At 35.0% G+C, this 23,587-nt stretch overlaps 1 protein-coding gene across 1 annotated transcript; it reads left to right on the top strand.

Annotated features, from left to right (window-relative positions):
* The first annotated feature begins 5,303 nt into the window (after nucleotides 1-5,303).
* Nucleotides 5,304-6,101, top strand: LOC130719199 (FBD-associated F-box protein At5g38590-like). The gene has a single exon (XM_057569834.1). It carries the CDS (start codon nucleotides 5,304-5,306, stop codon nucleotides 6,099-6,101), a length of 798 nt encoding a protein of 265 aa, XP_057425817.1.
* The last annotated feature ends 17,486 nt before the right edge of the window (nucleotides 6,102-23,587 follow it).

Genomic DNA, 23,587 nt, shown 5'->3' with positions numbered 1-23,587 from the left:
TTTGACTTGATGCTTTCTTGTGGTACACTATAAAGTGAAGTAAATAAATGGATTTAGGTAGCAGACTCGAGGGGATTACATAAGGCATTTATTGTTGATATGATGCTTTCTTGTGGTATACTAAGCAAATGAAGGACACCCAATGAAATCCTTAACACAAAACATTCATTCTGAACTGATTTTAAAACAATAAAGGAAGTTGAAGATTCAGAACTTTTTCCAAAAACCTTCACAATGCAATATGATTTTGTTTCCTATTATTAGAATTGGAAAAATACAATACTACACTGCAGAGATACAAAAATGATTTTAGCATCAGAATTCAAATTCAATTCACTGTTAAGTTTAAACGCATCATAACGTTTTTAAAATTGTATTTTGATCATAACAATTTTTATAGAAGCACTTCTATTGTCAACTAAGCTTCTTAACTTTGAATTTCAGGAGAAATTCAATTTGCACGAAATGCTTCAATGTTCAATCATCACAAAAAGAAAAAGCTTCAGAACTCACAAGACTGTTTGACAAGCAAACTAACTCAAGTCAAGACACATTTGTTATGACCGTCCAATGCCAACTCATTAGTCAGAAAAATTGAAGACAAATTTTAGGCGCCAAAGACAAAGTCAGATTGCAACCAATTGACTTACATTCAAATGAGATCACGTGAAGACTATGTTGCTTTAGCTAAAGGCGCGCTGACCAACAAGGGAAAATGACAAGTTGTCAACATTATATTTCTCAATTGTTTCATGTCTGAAAAGCAGCCCAAGTCTATTGTCACCTACTAGCTGACAAACAACACATTTTCGGCTAAATGATAGACTTGATTCTGCGCATTCATTCAATGAAGCTACCAACCAAAGCCATTAGAATCAACGGATGGATCTTATCTCTCAACGACTAGAACAACGGTTAGATCATGTCTCACAACGGCTACAACACTAGCAAGAGAGTATTTAAGGCATTCATGAAGAATGAAGACTAAGAGAATTAACGCTGCAAGCATAAGAACTCAAAGCATTCATTTCAAAATTCTTCAAAGCTTTCAAAGCTCAAAGCAGAAAATTTCCTAAGTGTCAAATCCAAGCCACTACTTCTGCAAAGTAAAAGAGAGAACCTCGTACCTTAAAAGGGTCAAACATCTTTATTCCTTTATCTCTTAGATGCAGAACTCTTGAGTGATCCAAAGTCAAATATGAACCCAAACACTTAGAGTTCCAGTGCTTTAAATTCTCTACCTATACTCTTGTATGAAGAGAAACCCTGTAGAGTGAAACGATCTTGAATAGATTGTGGGAAAAGTCCTGAACAATACTTGTACGAGGAGTCCTATAAAATACTTGGAGAAGTCCATCATAATACTTGTGGGAAAGGCCCTTGAGAATACTTGTATCGGAGAAGTCCTTGAAACTTGCTAGTGAAAACCTTGGTGGTGGCCAAGTACTGGATGTAGCCCAATCATTTAGGGTGAACCAGTATAAATCCCTGTGTGCTGATTGTCTACTTTACTTTGCTTATATTTCTGCTGCACTAAACAGTTTACGAAAAATTTTACTAAATGTTTCCAAGAACTAATATTCTTTTCAAAAACCTAAGTTTTAAAAAGTAAATTTCAAGTACACAATTCAAGCCCCCCTTTCTTGTGTTATTACTTGCATCTCATTCACCATCCAATTGCATTGTATAAAGAGCACTTGGGCCCCTTAAGACCCAACCATTTTCCTCTTCATTTTTGTGTGTGGTATGAGTGTGTGCCACACAAATTTCAGTTGGAGTGCCTTATATAGGGAGCAATTGGCCAGAAAGGCGATGTAAAGTATACTCCTAAATGATAACCACATCCTATGTAAATGATATGGAGTCAGCTTTCAAAATCACATTAAGGAAAGTAGAGTCAGTGTCGTTCTATGCATACACTGAAAACAAAAATATTTCTACCTCGGTTATTAATTTTGCATATAACAAAAAGATTATCTTACAATCTTCATTTGCAAAAAAAAACATATATAAAACACAATGTAAGAGAGAAATCACCCACAACTGTATCCAAAGGAACAGAAAAAAAAAAAAAAACCCCACATTATCAAGCATATCATTGAAGCCCCTTTAGTTTAACTTGCAATATATGAGGTATACACCAATCAGGTTTGTTATTGCATTTGACAAAGCCAATGTAGAAGAAACACCATTCCCTACACCTGAAATGTCTTCCCCTAAAAGCAGCTTAGCAAACCTTTTCTTCATCAATTCAGCTACTGAACAAAAGAACAATGAAAGAATTTTTAACAATGATAGGTCTTTCGTGAACACGAAAAATAAAGTAATTTGACTTATGTTAAGTGTCATTAGTGATCATCTGCTAAGTGATAAGCAGTAGCTCATGATCTTGTTTATCATATTGATTTTACTGCAATATAAAATCTAGGCATAATCTTGAATTAAAATTTAGAGGCCCAAGAAACCTATTGATACAAATAATTTTTGCTCTCCTAAAGGCATCAGTAAAGAATTTACTTCAATCCTCCCTCCAATTGATAAGAAATTATCTATTTGTTTCACACTTTAAAAAGGAAATAGAGAGCTAATGAACCTAGATGTCATGTAGGTTGAGCAGAATACAAAAAAGACAGAGAAATGACACAAAAATGCATATGCCCAGTAGAAGCCTCCATCATAATTATATCTGCATACTTCCAGAACCCTTCGAACCCTAAAACCCATCCGCAAAGAGCACAGGACAGTGCAAAAAAAAAAAACCCAGCAGAGGAGCTTGCTGCTAGGGCAAAATTCAGATGCAATGGAAAGCAAACAGGGCCCTCAACAGCCGAAAACAAAATCACAGAGTAGAAACAACACATGCGATTAATTCCAATCAGTCCTTACATATGCAATGGAAAGCAAAAAGTGCATGTGAGTAGTGAGTCTTGCACCATGCTCTGGGTTGTCTGCGATGGTGGTGCTCGCGACGGTTGCCAGGGTTGAGGACTCCGATGGAGGAGGGGGAGAAAGGTAGAGGTCGAGGATATTCAAATCCAAAGAGAGAAGAGGTAGATCATATGTGAGGGTTGAAATAGATCTTGTGACAAAAAGCAATACATCCAACAACACACAATCAGAAAAGTACATTTGGTGCAATTTGTAATCGAAAAAACAACAAAAAGGAACCAAAAGTAGCCCTTACCGTGGACCTTGACACATGGTATAAAACTTTCAAAGTAAACATTAGATTTTAGCTTCTCCCTTTGTAGTGTTTATAGATAGATTTGGCATTTAAGACTCTAGTGAAACGTGTCAAGAACAGTGTTTCAATTACTATTGTTTTTTTTTTAAATAAAGGATTGTATTATTATCCACAAAAAAATCTTGAGGACAAAACCCTCAAGGCCGGCACAAGAGTGGGACCAACAACATATACATTGACAAGCAAACATCCACTCAATAGAAAAACCCCAAAAACCCCCCACAGGGAATTCAAAAAACCCCCCTCAAAGGAGCTTATGGGAGAGCTATACAATGCAGAACCCAAAGCCACAAACAATAAAAGGTACCAAACCATCCCAAGAGAACAAATCATTGCATGAAATGTTCCTCTAGAACCTTTTCAAGGCCTCGCATTGCATCTAAGTCGCTCCCTTCATACACTATTGTTGAAGCCCTTTGACCTTTACTTTAAGGATAAAACTTTGTTCATACTTTACTTAAAGTGTAATGGATTGGTGGGAAGAGAGAAAAAGTAAAAAATGTAATATAATTGAAAAAAAGAAAGAGATAAATAAAATTAGGTGAAGTGCAAATAAAATAGAAGTGTGAACGAATTATACTTAATTATTTTGATGATCACTTGCTGAGTATTATTATTTTTTGTCAGCACTTGGTATTAAAAGGGTGAATGAATCATACTCTACCTCCCTTTGTTCGAGCCCGAAAATATTATTTTATTTAGAAGACATTGAGAGATAACTTAAGCTCAAATTACAAATAGCTTTTGTGGCTATATGCTACGATGAGAGTCCGCATCATCCGATAAACAATTAGGCATCCTCGAAATAGCTAACGGTTCAAAAATCAAAAGCATCGCATGCTTTCAGTGCTAGGTTCAGTCTCTTTTCACTTGCAGGTAGAATATGAAGTTATTCAAAGAATATGAAGCTATACCCGTAAGAGTAGATGGGAATGTGCCCTTGGGAGTTGACGGTGTACAAGAATATGCATGTTAGAGTTAACCGAATGCCCATTAGAGTTCACAAATATAAATTGTGGGAGAGATGATGGTTGATATGTGTATCTATGTGGCATGCACCATATGCATAGTGCTGGTCGAATAAATATTAGGATCACGCGACGACTTCCACACGAAAACCGGTGTGCAGCAGGCATGAATGCCCAAGATACTTGAGGCGGTTACTCTAGAGATGGGGTTTTATGGGGTTTAAATTAATTAACTTAAAATAAACTATTCACAAATTCAAGTATAATTGAAATAATTAAAAAAAATGATATTTTGTCCTGAATATTCTTATTTTATTTTCATATATTAAATTTAGTTTAATAAACCAATATTTCTTTATTCTTTGATTATACATATCATTAGACGTTATTTATAATTTAATTTATTATTAAAAATAAGTATTTTTACATATTATTATATATTTTTTTACGGGTAAATATTATGATTAGATTAAAATCATTAGAAGTTTATCTTGCTGGATAAAATATTCAAAATATTCTAATTTTTTTTAATTTTTTTTTTGTTTTTTATATTTCAAACTCTCTAACACCTAGTCATTACCCTCACAGCTCACCCTAACAACGCTCGCGGCTGCTTCTCCTCATCTGTGACTGCGATTCAGATTCACCTCTCCACCTCCGCAATTCAACCGTCGTCGATCAACTCTTCGCCTCCGCGTGATTCAGCTTCCCTCTGTGAACGTAATCGCTCTTCTTCTGGCTCAAGGAAAACGAATCAAGGGAGAATGACAGACATTATTAGCATGTTGCCAGATGATATCCTCTATCACATTCTCTCCTTTCTCCCAACTAAACAAAGTGTTGCCACAAGTGTTCTTTCACGTAGGTGGAGGCTCCTATGCACGTCAGTTGACTATGACTCTACATTATTTCACTCTAAAATACGCTCTTGGTCCTTCATAAAGAACGTAAACACAACTATTCTCGCTAGAGATCTCCACCCATCCATGCATCCACCTATAAGAAAGTTTCGTCTCAGATTATTGAGTTGTGAAAGTGACAATCCCTATGCTAAGGTCCATGCATGGATAAATGTACTCATAAGACAACAAATGGAGAGCCTTGACCTGAGTCTGGCTTCTGAGGTTAGTTTGAGTTGCCGCGTTTTCCGCTGCAAAACCCTAGTTGTTCTTAAGTTGTCATGCTTATCCATATTTGGTCGTTCTTCTGTTCAGCTTCCCTCACTCAAAACCCTACATCTGGTTAACGTTGTTTTGGGACAACCTAAATATCTTATGAAGTTTCTTTATGGGCTTCCAATGCTTGAGGATTTGAAAGTACATTGTTTACAGTATACTGAAGACTTTGATGACTCTTTCTTTAAGGAAGAGTTTAAAAGTTTACCAAAATTGATCAGTGCAGATTTACTATCTATGAAGGAATGTCCGGATTTTCCTCTGGAAGCAATATGTAATGCGGAGTCTTTGACGATTAGAGAGAACGGATTGGATAAGGTGGTTTGTGTGTTTCCTAATTTAATACATGTGGTAATCACCTTTGTGAGCGGCTGGAATTTCGTGTTTGAGATGTTAAAAAATTGCCCCAAGCTTCAGGTTTTTGAACTTGTTTTGTATGGATATCCTCCCGGTGCTCTGATTTACCCTGATGTTGTTCCTCCATGTCTTACTTCACACCTCACAAAGTGCTCTCTGGAACAATACATTGGCACTGAAGTTGAGCGGCAATTTGCCAAATATATTATGCAGAATTCAACAACTTTACGGACCATGACAATTAGCAGCTACCTTCGAAGTTTACAGCTTAGATATGCAATGGTTGACGAATTAACTTTATGCCCAAGGATATCTCCATTGTGTGAACTTTCATTTAAGTATTTAAGTGATTACTGATGGTTGTTAGTAGCTACAATTGTTATTAGGTAACTGCATTTTTAATTAGTTAATATTATGCAACAACTAATTTTGAATAACATGTATGTTATGTAATTGTTTGGTTGTTTATCCATTTTATCTGCGTATTGTTTTCCAAATCTACTATACATTATTACCATCAGATGTGTACTTTGGTGAAGTATTAACTTTTATCATTTGATAGTATGGAAGTTCCAACTTTAAATCCTAAAAAAAAACAAAAAAAGATATCTTGAAGACCTTAATGGAGGATTCGATCATGGAGAATTTTCTGCGCGGCCAACTCCTGTGCAGAATTAAACCAGGTACTTCAGTGAGGTTTTGGCTTGTTCCCCCGTATGTTTGCTTTGGCTGATAATAAGTCAGCTATTGTAAATGAATCTGGTCTATTTGCTGTCAAACGATGGGTCTGAACTTTGGAATTCAGAAGGCCAAGGTTCAGGTGGGAGCTGGAAAGAAGAAAGTCGCTTTAATTCCATGTTAAATTCAATGCTACTTGATGGGGAAGACACTTTACTATGGGTGGGTGATCACAAGGGAATCATCCACAGACCATCTCTTGCTGTTATGGCTAGAGAAGGAGTTCTGTGGTGTGGTGGTGCCCAAACCATTTTCATGAAGTATTGGTTGAATGGGCATCTTATAGAGCTAAATTAGCTAGATTCGATTTTTTGGGACTTAATCTCGTACTCTTTATGCTGGTCTCTCTAGCGTGCTCGGAATGATCTTATATTTCAAAATGGGGATTTCTTGATGGAATCTATTTGGGATCTCCATATGCTAGAATCATGTGGTGGATCAAAGCGTGGTGGAAGGAATGCACATATTCGTTGAGTGAATTCTCTACAAATTTAGAGGAATTAAGAGTGACGAAGACTATGGTCTGAGTTAGGTCCAAGACTTGGTATGCTCCTCCGGAAGGTATTCTAAAGTTCAATGTCCATGGTTCCTCTTTTTGAAATCCAGGTAAAAGTGGGATAAGGGGTGTGATTCGAAATTCTCTTAGAAGAAAACTAGGACTTTTTTGCATCCCGGTGTGGGTTCTTGAAACAGAAGTTAAAGCGATTCTCCATGCTCGGTTGTTTTGCCAGCAATTTCAATTTCACCATGTGTTTATCGAAAGTGATTTGGCCCTTAATTGTGTTGGGGTCAGCCATATTTAGAGAGTCAAATCATATTGCAGACTATTTGGCGAAATCCAGGTGTAATAGAGTGAATCCTTTGCTTTAATATTTTTATATTTCTACTGTGTTGGGTTCTCATTAATTATGTTTGTTTCTGCTACTTGCTTTCTATTTTCCCAAATCTAGTGCGGTTGTTGTTACACTCTGGCTGGAGCTCCTTGACCTGTATGGCTCTCCCCAATGTGCTCTTAGCTTCTTGATTGGCTGTTTTGAGTCTATGAGGGACTGTCATGATGTGGCTGGACTGCTATAAGTCACCTGCGAGAATAATTGTTTATGTTAGCAGTTTAGTTGGAGAGGATTCAATTTGCTCTCATTGGTGGCCTACGTGTTGCTTGGGTTTTTTTTTCCTCCATGTTATTTCTATATTAATCAATCTCTATTCCGTTGCTCTTCAATTTTTTTCTTAATACCCCCAAGCTATGAATAAAAGCAAGGGAATAAGAGTCTCCCAAGTGAGTATTAATGATCTCAAATGGTCATAGAAAAACTTCCACACATATACAAAGAGTACACAATATTTTTTTTTTGGGTTATAGAAGGAAGATAAAGAGTACATAATATGTAACTTATTAATTTTTTTAAAACAGAATTTTATTAGTTAATTAAAAACATAGGTAAACGGCCAAGCAAGGGCCAGAAAAAAAAAACACCCAACCCAAAAACCTATCAACAAACCAAACCACCCACAAGAGCTACTAAGAGCATCACCAATGCTAGTTCTTAGTTCTTAGCACTATTCATGCGAGGCCGTACTGCTACATGTACTTAGAGCATCTCCAATGATAGTATCTAATGTTAAATACATACTCATATGAGTATCTATTACCATTGAAGTACATATTCAATTCCAACATGACAAAAATGAGTATGTGAGAATAGATACTCTACACTAGACTTGAAAAGTGAGCTTGTATTTATTACAAGCACTTACAATTAATATAATTAGATTAAAATGTGATTATTGAAAGCGATTCCACAATTGCAATTGGATGGGTCCTCTCAAGGGACAATAGACCATGGAAGTTGAGCAATGAGCTTAATCAAATTGACCTTTTGATAAAAGAAGTCAATTGTTTAGAAGTTTGCCACATCTACCGGGAAGGCAACTCGAAAGCTGACTCTCTAGCAAACAAGGGTTGTGAAATTCCTGCTCCTTGGTGGTTTCTTTTAGAAGAAAGGGTGAATGTTCCATTTGGTGAACAGTTTCACGCTTCAGGTCTGGGGACTGCGATCTCGTTGTTGTTTTAATTCTTATTTAAGCTCTATTATGTAAGGTCTTTTGGCTTGTTGCTTCTTTGAGTTTTGCTTGCATTCTCAGAGCTCAAGCCACGCTATCTGTAACTAATCATTTTATCAATGGATAATTGATCTTTCAAAAGAAAATAATTAGATTAAAATGGAGATAAATAATAAAATATGCAAATGTAATGTTGATGGTGTGATCCATTATAGAAACTTTTAAGAGTTCTTGGGTTTGAGTAAAAAGTTAGTAAAGTGGTGTAGATAATGTGACATTTTGGGGAATTGTAAAAAATGAAGTGTAGATATTTTAGTGAGTAATGTACGATGGATATAGATGCTCTTAAGCAATTCTTTGCAGATTTTGCTTCAATCATGAGTTCTTAATTCTTCGTTCTTAGCAATATTCATACGGTCTCACAATAGCATTATATTAATATTTTTTATTTCCATATAATTTTGATTTAAATTTAAATGCTAATTCAATACTTAAATTAAATGAATGAGAGAGAAAAAATTAATTTTTTATTCTAAGAACTCAAAAAGTAAAACTTGTTAGACCATGTACAATGGTTGAATCCATTCAACACCCTACTTTTTTACTTTTTACACTCCACATCATCTTCTCTCTCTTCCGCCTAATAATTCAACACACATTCAACTTTTACTCACTACAATGATTTTGTTTAATAAAATTCAACACCCTACCCCACCACTTTTATTTCATATTCTTTACGTTCTTTTATGTTTTTGTTTTTGTGATTATATATTAATAACAATTATCGATTTAAATTAAATTAAAATAATTTAGAGTTAATTTTTTTTCTTTCTAGTTTAGTAATTTTATATTCTTAATTAATTTTTTCTTGCAAGTAAAAAAAGACGACATATAGGGATAGTCATTATTAAAACAAGTGAAATTACAAAAAACTTAAAATGCAATACAATACACTAATTAAAACAAGTGAAATTACAAAAAACTTAAAATGCAATACAATACACTAAACAAACAAATTATTGGAGGCTAAATAGAAAAATTAGAGGGGAAAATGTCATTTTTTTTCTATGTCCAAATCAAATGAACCAAGTCTCTATTTATAGAAAAACAAATGATGAATTTTGGTGAAATAAAAAATTAAATAAAAAATTAAATTACTACGAAATAATTGACCCCAAATAATTAGGATGAGATAAGAATCTGGAAATTACAACAACCAATGAGATTTTGCCATGTGTACTGAGTGTGACCAAATCACTATTCATTCAACATGTTGAATTTATTCAACATGTTTAACATTGAACAACCCTTTCAACATCCCCATTGGAGCCATTCAACAGTTGAATGAGTTTTTCAACACTCATTCAACTACCCCATTGCAAGTAATCTTATATAAGAACCTAATTTTTATTTTTAAGAACTAAGAACTCCACGCCATCCCCTCTAGTGGTTAAGAACTCAATTCTTAGTTCTTAACTCAAAAATAAGAACTAAGAACCTTGCATTGGAGATGCTCTAAGGAGTAGATAATTTGGGATGATCAACCCTAATTTGCTCCCAATAATAGGAGGTCGGTGCAAAATAACAAACTTAGTGCAATGATCCCAATAAAGTAAGAGTAGTTAGTATCTTGTTATTTATAATAAAGGAGAAGTTAGTGCAACAATAATCAACCTTAGTTTTTTTTTTCATAGGCAAATGTTAGTTGTTAGTAATGTTAGTAAATTAGAAATCAATGTAATTTATCATAATTTAATTAAAATAAGATAAATTTCTGATGTGTCAAAAATCAATTGTATGCATGTGTATAAAAAAATTACACTGACGGTACATCAATCATTTCCTAAATGAATTATACTATGAGCACATCAAGTTTTGATTTGGATAATTTTAATTTTTTTTAAAATTCCCGCTTAATCTACTCATATTAATTAGCAGTGCTTGTTCAAATAAGATAAGACTCAGAGATTAGAGTATGTTTGATTACAGTTTTAGTTTTCAATATATTAAAATTGATTTTAGAAACTATTTTTGAAATTATTTTTCAAAATAAAAGAAGGAAAAAATTGTTTGTATAAAATTTTATTCAAAATTAAAAAAACTATAACTTAAAAATTATACAGAAACAAACATCTTTTATTATTTTGGTATTTTAATTTTTAAAATTGAAATTAAAACTGTTTTCAAAAATTTCTGAAAACAAGTTTTGTGACAAATGAGTTTTTAAATTTTTCACATAAACCTATAGAAACTTTGATTCTGTTTTTAAAAATAGTTTTCTTTTTTATAAAATTTAAAAACAAAAAAACTTGCTTGATAAAATTGTTTTCTCATAAATGATTTAAAAACAGTTTCCTATTATTTTGTTTTTAAAACAGAAAAATCAGAAAAGAAAAAAAATTGTTTTTGTTTTTTAATTTTTAATTCTTGTTTCAGAAACATCAAAACACGAAGAACAGGCTGTTCTTTTATCTTTCATTAATGACACGGTCGTAATTATCAGCAACCGGTAAATAGGGTTTCTACACAACATAACCCTCTTCTTTCTCTATGGCTTTGTTTGGTAAAAGAAGGAAAGAAAGTGAAAGGAAAGTAAGGAAAGTAAGAGGAAAGTGAGATGAATATTTAGGTTGTTTGGTATGGGAGAAAGTTGACAAAAAAGTGAGAGGAAAGAAAGGTGTATGGTTGTGAAATGACATTCATGTCCTCAAATAAAAATGATGTACAAATATTAAACTTTTTAATATTTTTTTAAATGCATGTAGAAATAATTATTGATTAATGATTATTGACAAGATTAATATTAATCTTAATAAGACGTAAAACAGATTAAAAAATCACAAAGTTACACCTCATCTCACGTCATTATGCTAAAATGTTTTTAATATTATTTAATTAATAATTGTTTTTGCATGAGAGAGAATTTGTGTAAGGGTAAACTTGTCACTACAGCAAAATTATAGCATTTCCATAGTTTTCCTTCCAGTTTTGAGAAGAAAATTTTACCGCATGCCCCGCCATGTCGGTTTTCCTTTACCCCTCTTTTTTGCCATACCAAACGAAGGAAGGATTTTTATTTCACATCTTTTCTTTCTTTTGTGCTTTCCTTCCTTCGTTCCAAACGAGCCCTAAGCCTCATTCTGTACTTTGTTTCGTTCTAAGCTTGAGCCAACAAAAATCAAGTGGTCGTGGCCACAATTAAATGGAAACCCATCGATAGTTTTCAAGAATAATATTTGAGGGAACACTCGTACATAATTTCTAGAAACAAAAAGCCACCATTCAAATGCAAACTAGACACAAATGACTAATGGGGGTGGGGGATAGAGGCTTATCAAATAAAAAGGACTAGTCAGCCGCTTGAAAATGGCTATGTTGAAGTACACGGATACAAGGTCATCAACAATGGTTAACATAATCTGCAACTTCTTGATCCCATAACCAACAGCAACAAGTTTTATGTTTTTAGGGTGTGAGGAGTGAAAATTAATTTGATTCAAAAAATTCATCTTAATTACTATATTCCTGAGGATGGATCCAAACAAATTTTCTATTTTTTTTTCTAAAACATGTTTTTGGAACAAATTTATCAAACAAGTTTTTTTTGTTTGTTTTTTACTTTCAAAACTAACAAGTTTTTTTTTATATTGTTCTAAAAAATAGTTTTTAAAAATTATTTTACAAAAGACTTTTGAAAACAAAACAACTGAAAACACAATCAAGCCCTTTGTATCACAATTTAAATTCTTAGGGTTATATATATATATATATATATATATATATATATATATATATATATATATATATATATATTATAGCTAAACTATAAATTGATTATCTAATGAGTGTCGATCGCAGTGTTAAAAATGTCTCATAAGTCGAGACTTTGATTCTTAGATGTTGCACTATTGGAAAGACTTTTGACCTTCACCACATCGGGTCGGGAGGATAACAACTTAAAAAAATATATAAAAATTGATTTGAGTTTGAGTTCTTAACAATATCAGTTAGGGAAAGATGTAAATTAATGTCCTAATATTTCGCTCACGTGCAATTTAAACCCTAACGTTTCAAAAAGTGCATTTATCCCCCAAAAATTTACTGAAATGTGTAAAATAAACATCAATATATATTAGAAAAGAACAACTTCTAGCATGGCGTGTCAGCACCAGATTAATTCTTAGTGACGTGTCATTCTCACGTTAATTCTCATAAAAAAAATTCCATGTGTCATTCGCAGGTATTTTTAGAGTATTAATTAATTTTTATGGTATTTTTATTGAATTTTCGGATATATAGTTTAGATTTGTTACTCTATTTTAGATTAGTATCTACTTAAATAGTTAAATAGAGATAGGTTTAGATAGATTTAGTTTCTTTTTATCTCTTTGTTAGATTAATAATAAACTAAATCTTAACAGATATTCAACAGAGTCCTTATATGTATTTAGCTTCTCTGCATTTTTAGGACTTTCTTCTTCCCCATCTTCTCTATTCGTACAACTTGCTTTGTTCCCTTTTCATAGACAATATTTTGTTCTATTTATGCTGCTTTATGCGGCCTTTAATCCATGGAGACTACCTTCTTGATTGAATGATTGACTTTTACTAAATTTTTTCCTGACCGACAAAGAGTAAACGTGTTTTGATTCAGGTTCGATGTGAGAATTTTTGAAATTGCTATGTTCGCACAGATTCTTCTCAAAGATGACCTTCAAGCTGTCTGTTTCAGAGACCGTGAATGAGGAATAAATTGATTGAAGAGGTAAGCTAACATAAAAATAGAAACCGTTTTGTGTTTTATGTTTTTGATATGTTATTTGAATTGTGATCATTGTTATTGCTCACCTTTCTTTTTTTGGATTTTCCTCCTTTATATTGTGGACTGCACTCTAGAATTTAACAACTTCAGTGTTTGTTACTGTATACATATGCATGTAGTTTTGTTGTTTAATCGACAGTGATATAGTTCTCTGACATAGTGTCATCTAAAGTTGCATACTTCACTTTGTTATTCCTGACCCTATTTTATTAGTTATAGCATCGTATTGAATGTTGTTTTTAATAAAATATATACAAATTGAATAATTCTAAATAGTTAGTGTATATTTTTTTAAAAAAAAATGTATATTGGAAAACACAAAAAGTCGTTTGAATGAATTTTTTGAATAGGTAACTGGATTTAAATTTAAGGCATTTATAAAAAAAATCACATGTTGACCAAAAATATGTAGAAAAACCCAACAAGTTATCCAAGCACATGTTGACCTTTTTAAATTTTAGATTTGATTAGGATTTAAGTTGTTTATTTCTTGATTTTTTCTTGGGTATTTTATTTTATTTTGAGAGTATTAATTAGTTTTTATCGTATTTTTATTGAATTTTTGGATTTTTATTTAATTCAGGATTTTATGAGTTTTTATTGTGATTTGCTAGATTTTGGTAGTTTTTATCTATCTTTAGTTAGTACCTTTTTAAATTTTAGATTTGATTTGGATTTAGGTTGTTTATTTCTTGATTATATCTTGGATCTTTTATTTTATTTTTGATTTATTTTGAGGTTATTAATTAATTTTTATGGTGTCTTTATTGAATTTTCGGATTTTTATTTAATTTATGATTTTATAAGTTTTTATTGTGATTTGCTAGATTTTGATAGTTTTTATCTATCTTTAATTAGTACCTTTTTAAATTTTAGATTTGATTAGGATTTAGGTTGTTTATGTAAGATCAAGTTTTGATCTAGTAGTACAACTCTATGTTTTGATGATTACAAGTTAACCTTTTGATATGAACAATTGTGGGCCTCTAACGTGTTTTTCTGAGTGTGCTATTTACAGGCTCTGACCTCAACTCAATCTCACACAAATCAGAAGCACTGTGTATAAAGAGCAACCCAAGCAACGCTTTCGCATTCACCATGTTCAGTATGAACAGTGGAAAAGCTTCAGAAGTTCTGAAGTTATACAAACTCTGATGTGGACTCAGTCACTAGAAGCTCTGAAGATCCAGAAAGTCTGATAACCAAGAAACACTGAAGGCTCAGATATTCTGACGGTGTAGAAGACTCTGAAGATCCAGAAGCTGATTAGTGAAATTCTGTTGTCCAGAAGCAATATACTCTGAAGACCATGTTCTTCCCTCTGAGTTCAGAATCAGAAGAAACAATGGTCAGAGGATCTGGGCTTTCCCTCTGACTCTGATCAACCGGCTTCACAAGTTCCAATATGAAGCATTCCCCTGATCAGAAGTCTCCTAGGTTTAAAGGTCAAGTCGCTATCCAAGTACAAAAGTAACTGTACCTTCCTGAAGACCTACCTAACAGTCTCAGACATAGCAGAAGCTGGATTTTCCAGAACTGCCCTCCAACGGTAGCATTTCCCATGCAACGCTCAACCCTAATCCTTGGAGTATATAAAGAGGCTGAAGACTGAAAGAAGCGGCTAGAAGCATTCACATACGCGCAAGACATATTCAAATTCTTCTAAGCTTTCTTTCATCTGAAATTCATTGAGTTTACTATTAGCTTTTTAGAAGCAAATCTCTTGTAAACAATTCTTTGATAAACAGTTTGTTTAGTTCCTTTAGGAGATCAAGGCTGATCGGATCCTAGAGAAGACTAAGAGAGTGAATCTTAGTGTGAGCTAAGTCAGTGTAATTGTTAGTCACTTGTAGGTTTCAAGTGCAGTTGTAACTCTTACCTAATTAGTGGATTGCCTTCATTCTAAGAAGGAAGAAATCACCTTAACGGGTAGACTGGAGTAGCTTGAGTGATTTATCAAGTGAACCAGGATAAAATCCTTGTGTGCTTTTCTATCTCTTATCTTTAGCACTTAAGTTCTCGAAAGATTTGTCAAAATCTTTAAGGTGGAAATTTTATACTGAAAACGTTATTCAAACCCCCCCTTTCTACCGTTTTTCATACCTTCAATTGGTATCAGATCGCAAGTTCTGATTACCACACCTAACAGTGTTCAGTGATCCGGGCCGGTGTGAAAAACAATGGCTGCCACCACCAGTGAAACTCAAAGAGATGGTTACAATGCAAAGCCTCCTATGTTCGACGGTCAAAGGTTCGAATATTGGAAAGATAGACTGGAAAGTTTCGTTCTGGGTTTCGATGCAGATCTCTGGGATATTATTGTGGATGGCTACGAGCGTCCAGTTGATGCAGATGGCAAGAAGATCCCAAGGTCAGAGATGACTGCAGATCAAAAGAAGCTGTACTCACAACATCACAAAGCAAGAGCAATTCTTCTAAGTGCTATTTCCTATGAAGAGTACCAGAAGATTACAGATCGTGAGTTTGCGAAAGGCATTTTTGAATCTCTGAAGATGTCTCATGAAGGAAACAAGAAAGTCAAAGAATCAAAGGCATTGTCTTTGATCCAAAAGTATGAATCCTTCATCATGGAGCCAAATGAGTCCATTGAAGAAATATTCTCCAGATTTCAGTTGCTTGTAGCTGGCATACGACCTCTCAACAAGAGCTACACAACAAAAGATCATGTCATAAGGGTCATCAGGTGTCTTCCTGAAAGTTGGATGCCTTTGGTGACTTCAATAGAGCTCACGAGAGACGTTGAGAATATGAGTTTAGAAGAACTCATCAGCATTTTGAAATGCCATGAGCTGAAGCGCTCAGAGATGCAAGATCTGAGGAAAAAGTCCATAGCTTTGAAATCTAAATCTGAAAAGGCTAAGGTTGAGAAGTCAAAAGCTCTTCAAGCTGAAGAAGAGGAATCTGAAGAAGCATCAAAAGATTCTGATGAAGATGAGCTGACTCTGATCTCCAAGAGACTCAATCGCATCTGGAAGCACAGGCAGAGCAAATACAAAGGCTCTGGAAAGGCAAAAGGAAAATCTGAATCCTCAGGTCAGAAGAAGTCCTCACTTAAGGAAGTCACATGCTTTGAGTGCAAAGAATCAGGGCACTACAAAAGTGACTGTCCAAAGTTGAAGAAGGACAAGAAGCCAAAGAAACACTTCAAGACAAAGAAGAGTCTGATGGTGACATTTGATGAATCAGAGTCAGAGGATGTTGACTCTGATGGTGAAATCCAAGGACTCATGGCTATTGTCAAAGACAAGGAAGCAGAGTCAAAGGGAGTTGTTGACTCTGACTCAGAATCAGAAGGAAATCCTAACTCAGACGATGAAAATGAGGTATTCGCTTCTTTCTCTACCTCTGAACTGAAACATGCATTGTCTGACATTATGGATAAGTATAACTCCTTATTGTCTAAGCATAAGAAGCTGAAAAAGAACTTATCTGCTGTTTCCAAGACTCCTTCTGAACATGAGAAAATTATTTCTGATTTGAAAAATGATAATCATGCCTTGATCAATTCTAACTCTGTGCTTAAGAACCAGATTGCTAAGTTAGAAGAAATTGTTGCCTGTGATGCCTCTGATTGTAGAAATGAATCTAAGTATGAAAAGTCTTTTCAAAGATTCCTAGCTAAAAGCGTGGATAGAAGCTTAATGACTTCAATGATCTATGGCGTAAGCAGAAATGGAATGCATGGCATTGGCTATTCTAAACCAATTAGAAATGAGCCCTCTATGTCTAAAGCTAAATCCTTGTATGAATGCTTTGTTCCCTCTGGTACCATATTGCCTGATCCCGTACCTGCTAAAGTTGCTAAAAACCCTCTTAAAAAGGGATCCTTCTCTATGACTAAATATCATGCAAATATTCCTTTAAAATATCATGTTGAGACACCCAAGGTGATCAGAACCTCTGGGGTAACTAACAAGAGAGGACCCAGAAAGTGGGTACCTAAGGACAAGATTATCTATGTTGCAGATATCCTTGATAGCTCCACTGAAACACCAATCATGGTATCTGGACAGTGGATGCTCGCGTCACATGACGGGAGAAAGGCGTATGTTCCGAGAGCTGAAACTTAAGCCTGGAGGCGAAGTTGGCTGAAACTTAAGCAGCTGTACCTTCCTGAAGACCTACCTAACAGTCTCAGACATAGCAGAAGCTGGATTTTCCAGAACTGCCCTCCAACGGTAGCATTTCCCATGCAACGCTCAACCCTAATCCTTGGAGTATATAAAGAGGCTGAAGACTGAAAGAAGCGGCTAGAAGCATTCACACACGCGCCAGACATATTCAAATTCTTCTAAGCTTTCTTTCATCTGAAATTCATTGAGTTTACTATTAGCTTTTTAGAAGCAAATCTCTTGTAAACAATTCTCTGATAAACAGTTTGTTTAGTTCCTTTAGGAGATCAAGGCTGATCGGATCCTAGAGAAGACTAAGAGAGTGAATCTTAGTGTGAGCTAAGTCAGTGTAATTGTTAGTCACTTGTAGGTTTCAAGTGCAGTTGTAACTCTTACCTGATTAGTGGATTGCCTTCATTCTAAGAAGGAAGAAATCACCTTAACGGGTGGACTGGAGTAGCTTGATTGATTTATCAAGTGAACCAGGATAAAATCCTTGTGTGCTTTTCTATCTCTTATCTTTAGCACTTAAGTTCTCGAAAGATTTGTCAAAATCTTTAAGGTGGAAATTTTATACTGAAAACGTTATTCAAACCCCCCCTTTCTACCGTTTTTCATACCTTCAGTTTATTTCTTGATTTTTTCTTAATTTGTCTTATTTTTATTAAATATTAATTCTAGGAAAAGGGAGCTGATCTGGTGCTGAGGGTCCACAGAGCTACCATGGACACGTAGAGATTTGATGGTTGCTAAGTGAATTTGGCAGAGTTCTCATTAGCTGCGGACTGCGGTTGTTTCTATACTGTTTCCATTTATCAAACTCATGTAAGGATGTAACAGAAGGGGAAATTAATCAGGGACTGCTAAGTTAGTTAGATGTTATTATAGTAGTTACTTAGTACTAGAACGAGATGAGTTATAAATAGAGAGAAATCAAATTAGAGGAACACATTATGTAGCATTATATATCTCTCATTAAGTATGTCCTTTAGTATCTGAAAATACTGCTAAAGTACGGTATTGAACATGTCTTAAGCACAAGAGAAAGTTCTTCGTGCAACACATAGATAAAAAGTGATTGTATGAACTTATAGGTCGAAATCTAATTCCTATGAGTGGTAAATAAAAAATCAATATGATGTCATTACTTTTTTCATAATACATATATAGTGTATGATAATTTGATGATTAAAATATGTCGTGCGGAGATTAGAAAACATTAATACATATATAATGTATTTTTGTTTAAGTTAAACTATAGGGTTAAGAGTTCCCACGGGGATGAACATTTTACATGAAAATTCATGTAAAATTAACAGAAAAAGCTCCTACGGGGCAAAAAGCAAGAAATAAACCAAGGTATTGATCCATGCCTCAAACACAAGAGCAAATTTCACCGTTAAAACACTAGAAATATTTGTTCTGGAGATGCACACAATTTTCTACTGCTTATCTTTCTGAAACCTAAAAGCGGCTATTGTTTGTATTTGCGTATAATTTTCAATTGATATGTTTTAATTTTAAACTACCATAATGCTACCTACGTGAGATTTTATTTTATATAAAAAGTATCACTATACTTTTTTATACAATCATTATATTCTAAACTAATTGATTGATATTATTTTAATAGAAAATTTTAATATAATTAATTTTAGTATTGTTTTCAAAATTTTAAGAGTGTATATTTATATATGTTTATAACTATAATAATTGGATAGTAAGAAAAGTACGAGGAATAAAAAATATTAATACATATGTATAATAAAATTATGACCTAAATTTATTAGTGCTAAGAAATTAGAGTTACGAAATCTCACGGGGAGGAACATTTTATATGTAAAATGAAAATTTGTAGGAGTTAAAAAGAAAATCATTTTTTCTATAACTTAAGTGTATTTTTAATAATTTAAACAATAATTATATATTTATGTATTGTTACATATCTAAAACACAAAAGCATTACCCTTTATGCAACACGATACATCTTCACAAATAAAATTCAGTTATACCTCACATATGCAAAACTTAAAGCTTTTGGCTTATTAACTTCTATGTTTTTCAAAATCTTTATATTAGTTAATGAAGTGTATGCTTACAAAACACTAAAATTGAGTGTCTGAATTTATGTTCTTTAAATATCTACATCTTTATTATGATTGTTCTTACATTCTTAGCATCTTAAATATTTTATAATTTAAAATATTAATCGATGTATCAAATACAATAAACAAATTCCCCGTGCAACGCCGGGTAAAAAACACTAGTTTTCTTACAATTTTGGTTAATTTTAACAAAGTTTATCACATGACATTTTTTTACCAAATTACCCTCTTGATTCAACGTTGCAAATTCTTTATCCATAAAGCTTAACCTTACTATCCCTTCAACGGGATTTGGGTTTGGCACCCCACCCTATAGGCTACGCGCCCCAGCCTTTTTTTTTTATTCCAAAATTACCCATCGGTAAATGATTTGCCGATGTCAAAATACCAATCGGTAAATCATTTCCCGTTATTGTTCCTCAGTATGAACACCTTTATCCCATTACCCAGAACACGAAGAACAATATCGGTTAATCATTACCCGATTCGTCTATTTATATCGGTATATCATTTACCGATTGGTAATCTGGCAGTTTGATCACCTTTTCACCATTACTCCTCCCTCCACCAACCCCTCCACCATTACTCCTCCCTCCAACAACCCCCCACCAGCCCCCCATAACTCGCCCAAACTACCTTATTCTACCATTACTCCACTCCTCCCTCACATTTCACCTTCCCACCACCACCACCATCTCCACATTTCCACCACCACCACCACCAACACCACCACCACCAAGGGAAAGCTTTTAACTTCTGGTAAGTGGTGTTAGCTTTGGTACTTTATTTATAGTTAGTTTAAGTAGTTAGTTGTTAGTTTAAGTAGTTAGTTTAGTTAGTTAAGTTGGTAATTTAGGCTGCTGTATCGTGAACTGAATCGGTAAATGATTTTCCGTTAATGTATCGAATTATGATATTCCGTTATAGTACCGGAATTTTATTTACCGTTATAGGGTCGGTTATTGATTTACCGTTTTTGTTCCAGGGATGACAGAGTCCTTTTTTTTTTGTGAATCACAATTGATACATGCTGTTGGATTGGAAAATGATAATCCAGAGGAGCAACAACCATCACTAGCTGAACCTCCGATTATATCTATAGATGTCTCTCATTTGTATCATACTGATCAGGTACTCATTGCACAAATTTTTGCATGCTTTGTTTACTTTGTTTATGCCTTGTTTTATGCCTTATGCCTTGTTTATCCTGAAACAGCGTTTCCCTTTGAAAGATGATCTTATGAAATGGGTTCGCGACATTTCTATGGCAAATAATTTTGTTTTGGTGACAACAAAGTCTGATAGTGGTGCGAAGGGAAGAAAAGAATATGTCATTCTGGGGTGTGAGAAGCATGGTGCGTATATTCCCTACAGAGAACCGGATCTTGTTGAAGGAACGTCAACACAAAAGACAGGTTGTCCTTTTAGGCTAAAAGGACGACGTACGAAAGATGATAAAGGTTGGTGGTTGAAGGTGATGGACGGTAGACACATCCATCTCGCAGCTGAGTCACTACTTGGCCACAATTACGCTGGTCGACTGAATAGTGAGGCGAAGGAGGACGTGATAAATCAGGCTAAGACTTGGGTTCCACCTAGAAAGATGTTGGCGTCCTTGAAGGAAAAAGATCCTTCAAACTTGACTACCATCCAACAAATTTATGGTGTTTGCAAGCGGTTCAGACAATCCGTTCGTGGGTCACTGACAGAGATACAATACTTGCTGAAGAAGTTGGACGGTGAGAAGTATGTTCACTTCGAACGAAATGAACCCGGATCGGAAGTGATTAGAGATATATTTTGGGCTCATCCGAATGCCGTCAAACTTTTCAACACATTCCCATATGTAGTGATCATGGATTGCACATACAAGACCAGCAAATACAAACTACCCTTGCTCGAGATTGTTGGCCTGACCTCCACGGATAAAACATACTCAATAGCATTCTGTTACATTGGCAGTGAGACCACAGATGACTACATTTGGGCATTGGAGTGTATGAAGTCTCTGATTTCCGACCAATCCAGGTTGCCTAGAGTGATTGTGACGGACAGAGATCTTGCCTTATTGAGTGCTGCTTCACAAAGCCTTCCCACCACCACCCATTTACTATGCTTGTGGCACATCAACAAGTGTGTTTTGACAAAGTGCAAAGAGTATGTTGGCACGGATGATTTTGCTCAAGAGGTTATGGACAAGTGGGCCGAATTGGTAGATGCTCCAACAGTTGCAGAATTTGAAGCTCATTGGATTGAATTGTTTAACATGTGCAAGCATAAACACAAGTTGAAATTTGCCACTTATTGTTCTACTACATGGTTGGTCCACAAGCAGAAATTTGCCAAGGCATGGACAAATCATGTGATGCATTTTGGAACAACAACAAGTAACAGGTACAAAAATTATGTTATGACTTGTTATATGTATTTCATTACATAGATTATTACAGTATTAATTCTTACATGTGCGTTGTTGGTTTGCAGGGCTGAAGGTGCACATGCCAGCTTGAAGTTGATGTTGCGGAACAGTAAGGGTGACCTGGCCACATCATGGGATGCGTCGCATAGTTTGACCACCAATCGTCACACTGAGATAGTAGCATCGTTTGAGCGCAGTATGAATAAAATTGATCACCTTTCCAAGACCCCTTTCTACACAAATATTAGGGGATTTGTGTCAATCAAATGCCTGAAACTCATTGATGCTGAACTGACAAGAATGCGAGCCTGCGGCGGCAGATGCGATTGCTTATTGAGAGAGACTCATGGACTACCTTGCGGTTGTCAACTTGCAGGTTACCGGTCAACCACTCTCCTGTCAACTACTTCCAATTATTTATATTTGTGATTCAATGTAACATGTCTGTGAACTTGCAGATTATGAGAGGATTCCGTACGAGGCCATTCATCCATTCTGGAAGAGCCTAAGTTGGGAGCATGTACCTGTTGTAGATACTGGAAGCTCAGATATTTGCGGACTAAACCATGGAGAGATGCACCCAGAAGTTGAGGCACTGACACGTTATTTCCATTCTTTGGATACTGGAGGGCAGAGTATGGTAAGGAGGAAGCTTCAGGCGATATATTGTCCTGAAAGGAGTACACTATGTACTCCTGAGCTTCGGATAAAGTCCAACCGCACTCCTAAGTTGAAGGAGAGCAAACAACCCAAGGGTCGAGCAATAGGATCCTTGACTCGTGATCCTTCAGCGTTTGAACTTACTGACAAGAAGATTAAAGAGGAAAAGAAGTCTTCACAACCAGCAAAGAGGAAGAAGCGTGTGAAGAAGTCTGATAAAAGCCATTTCATGTGTAACTTTCCAGCCTTTCTCCATCCATATATTGACACAATTACAGATGTTGAGGATGATGGTAACTGTGGCTATAGATCCATTGCTGCATTACTGGGGCATTCCGCCGGTCAGGACGGTTGGCCTTGGGTTAGGGCTTCATTGATACAAGAACTTGAGACCAATGTGTTAATGTATAATAGGATGTGGGGCACAGATGTTGTTTATGGCTTACATGATCGTCTCACTCTTCCTATTGGTGACCCGGCCACCCCTGACAAATGGTTTCAACTGCCAGAGATGGGATACCTTGTTGCCACAAAGTACCAATTGGTTCTCGTATCCTTATCCTCTATGGGTTGTAACACATACTTTCCACTGATAGGAGCCGGCCCACGAGATGAGCATATTGTTATAGCTATTGGACATGTGATAAATCACTGGGTACAGGTATATTTTGACCAAATACACTAATATTTTAGTTGCCTACTAGCTTGTCGATTAATTTTTGTATGTGGAAGTTATCTAATTTTATGGTTATTCTCTAAAATGCAGCTCCAATTAACTCCTGGACATCCTATGCCGACTATTGCTCCCCAGTGGGATTGGCACGCTGATCTTGCCTCCAAATACTGGCGCAACCCATATGGTCCACGTTTAGGCATGTATGATGCACAATTCCAAGCTTGGC

This window comes from Lotus japonicus, chromosome 5, assembly GCF_012489685.1.
Source record: "Lotus japonicus ecotype B-129 chromosome 5, LjGifu_v1.2".
In the NCBI taxonomy this organism is placed as follows: Eukaryota; Viridiplantae; Streptophyta; class Magnoliopsida; order Fabales; family Fabaceae; genus Lotus; species Lotus japonicus.
This window is presented reverse-complemented; position numbering and strand designations above follow the sequence as displayed.

Excerpts from the sequence above, each read along its gene's own strand:
- LOC130719199 (XM_057569834.1), top strand. The coding sequence starts at position 5,304 with ATGGAGAGCCTTGACCTGAGTCTGGCTTCTGAGGTTAGTTTGAGTTGC.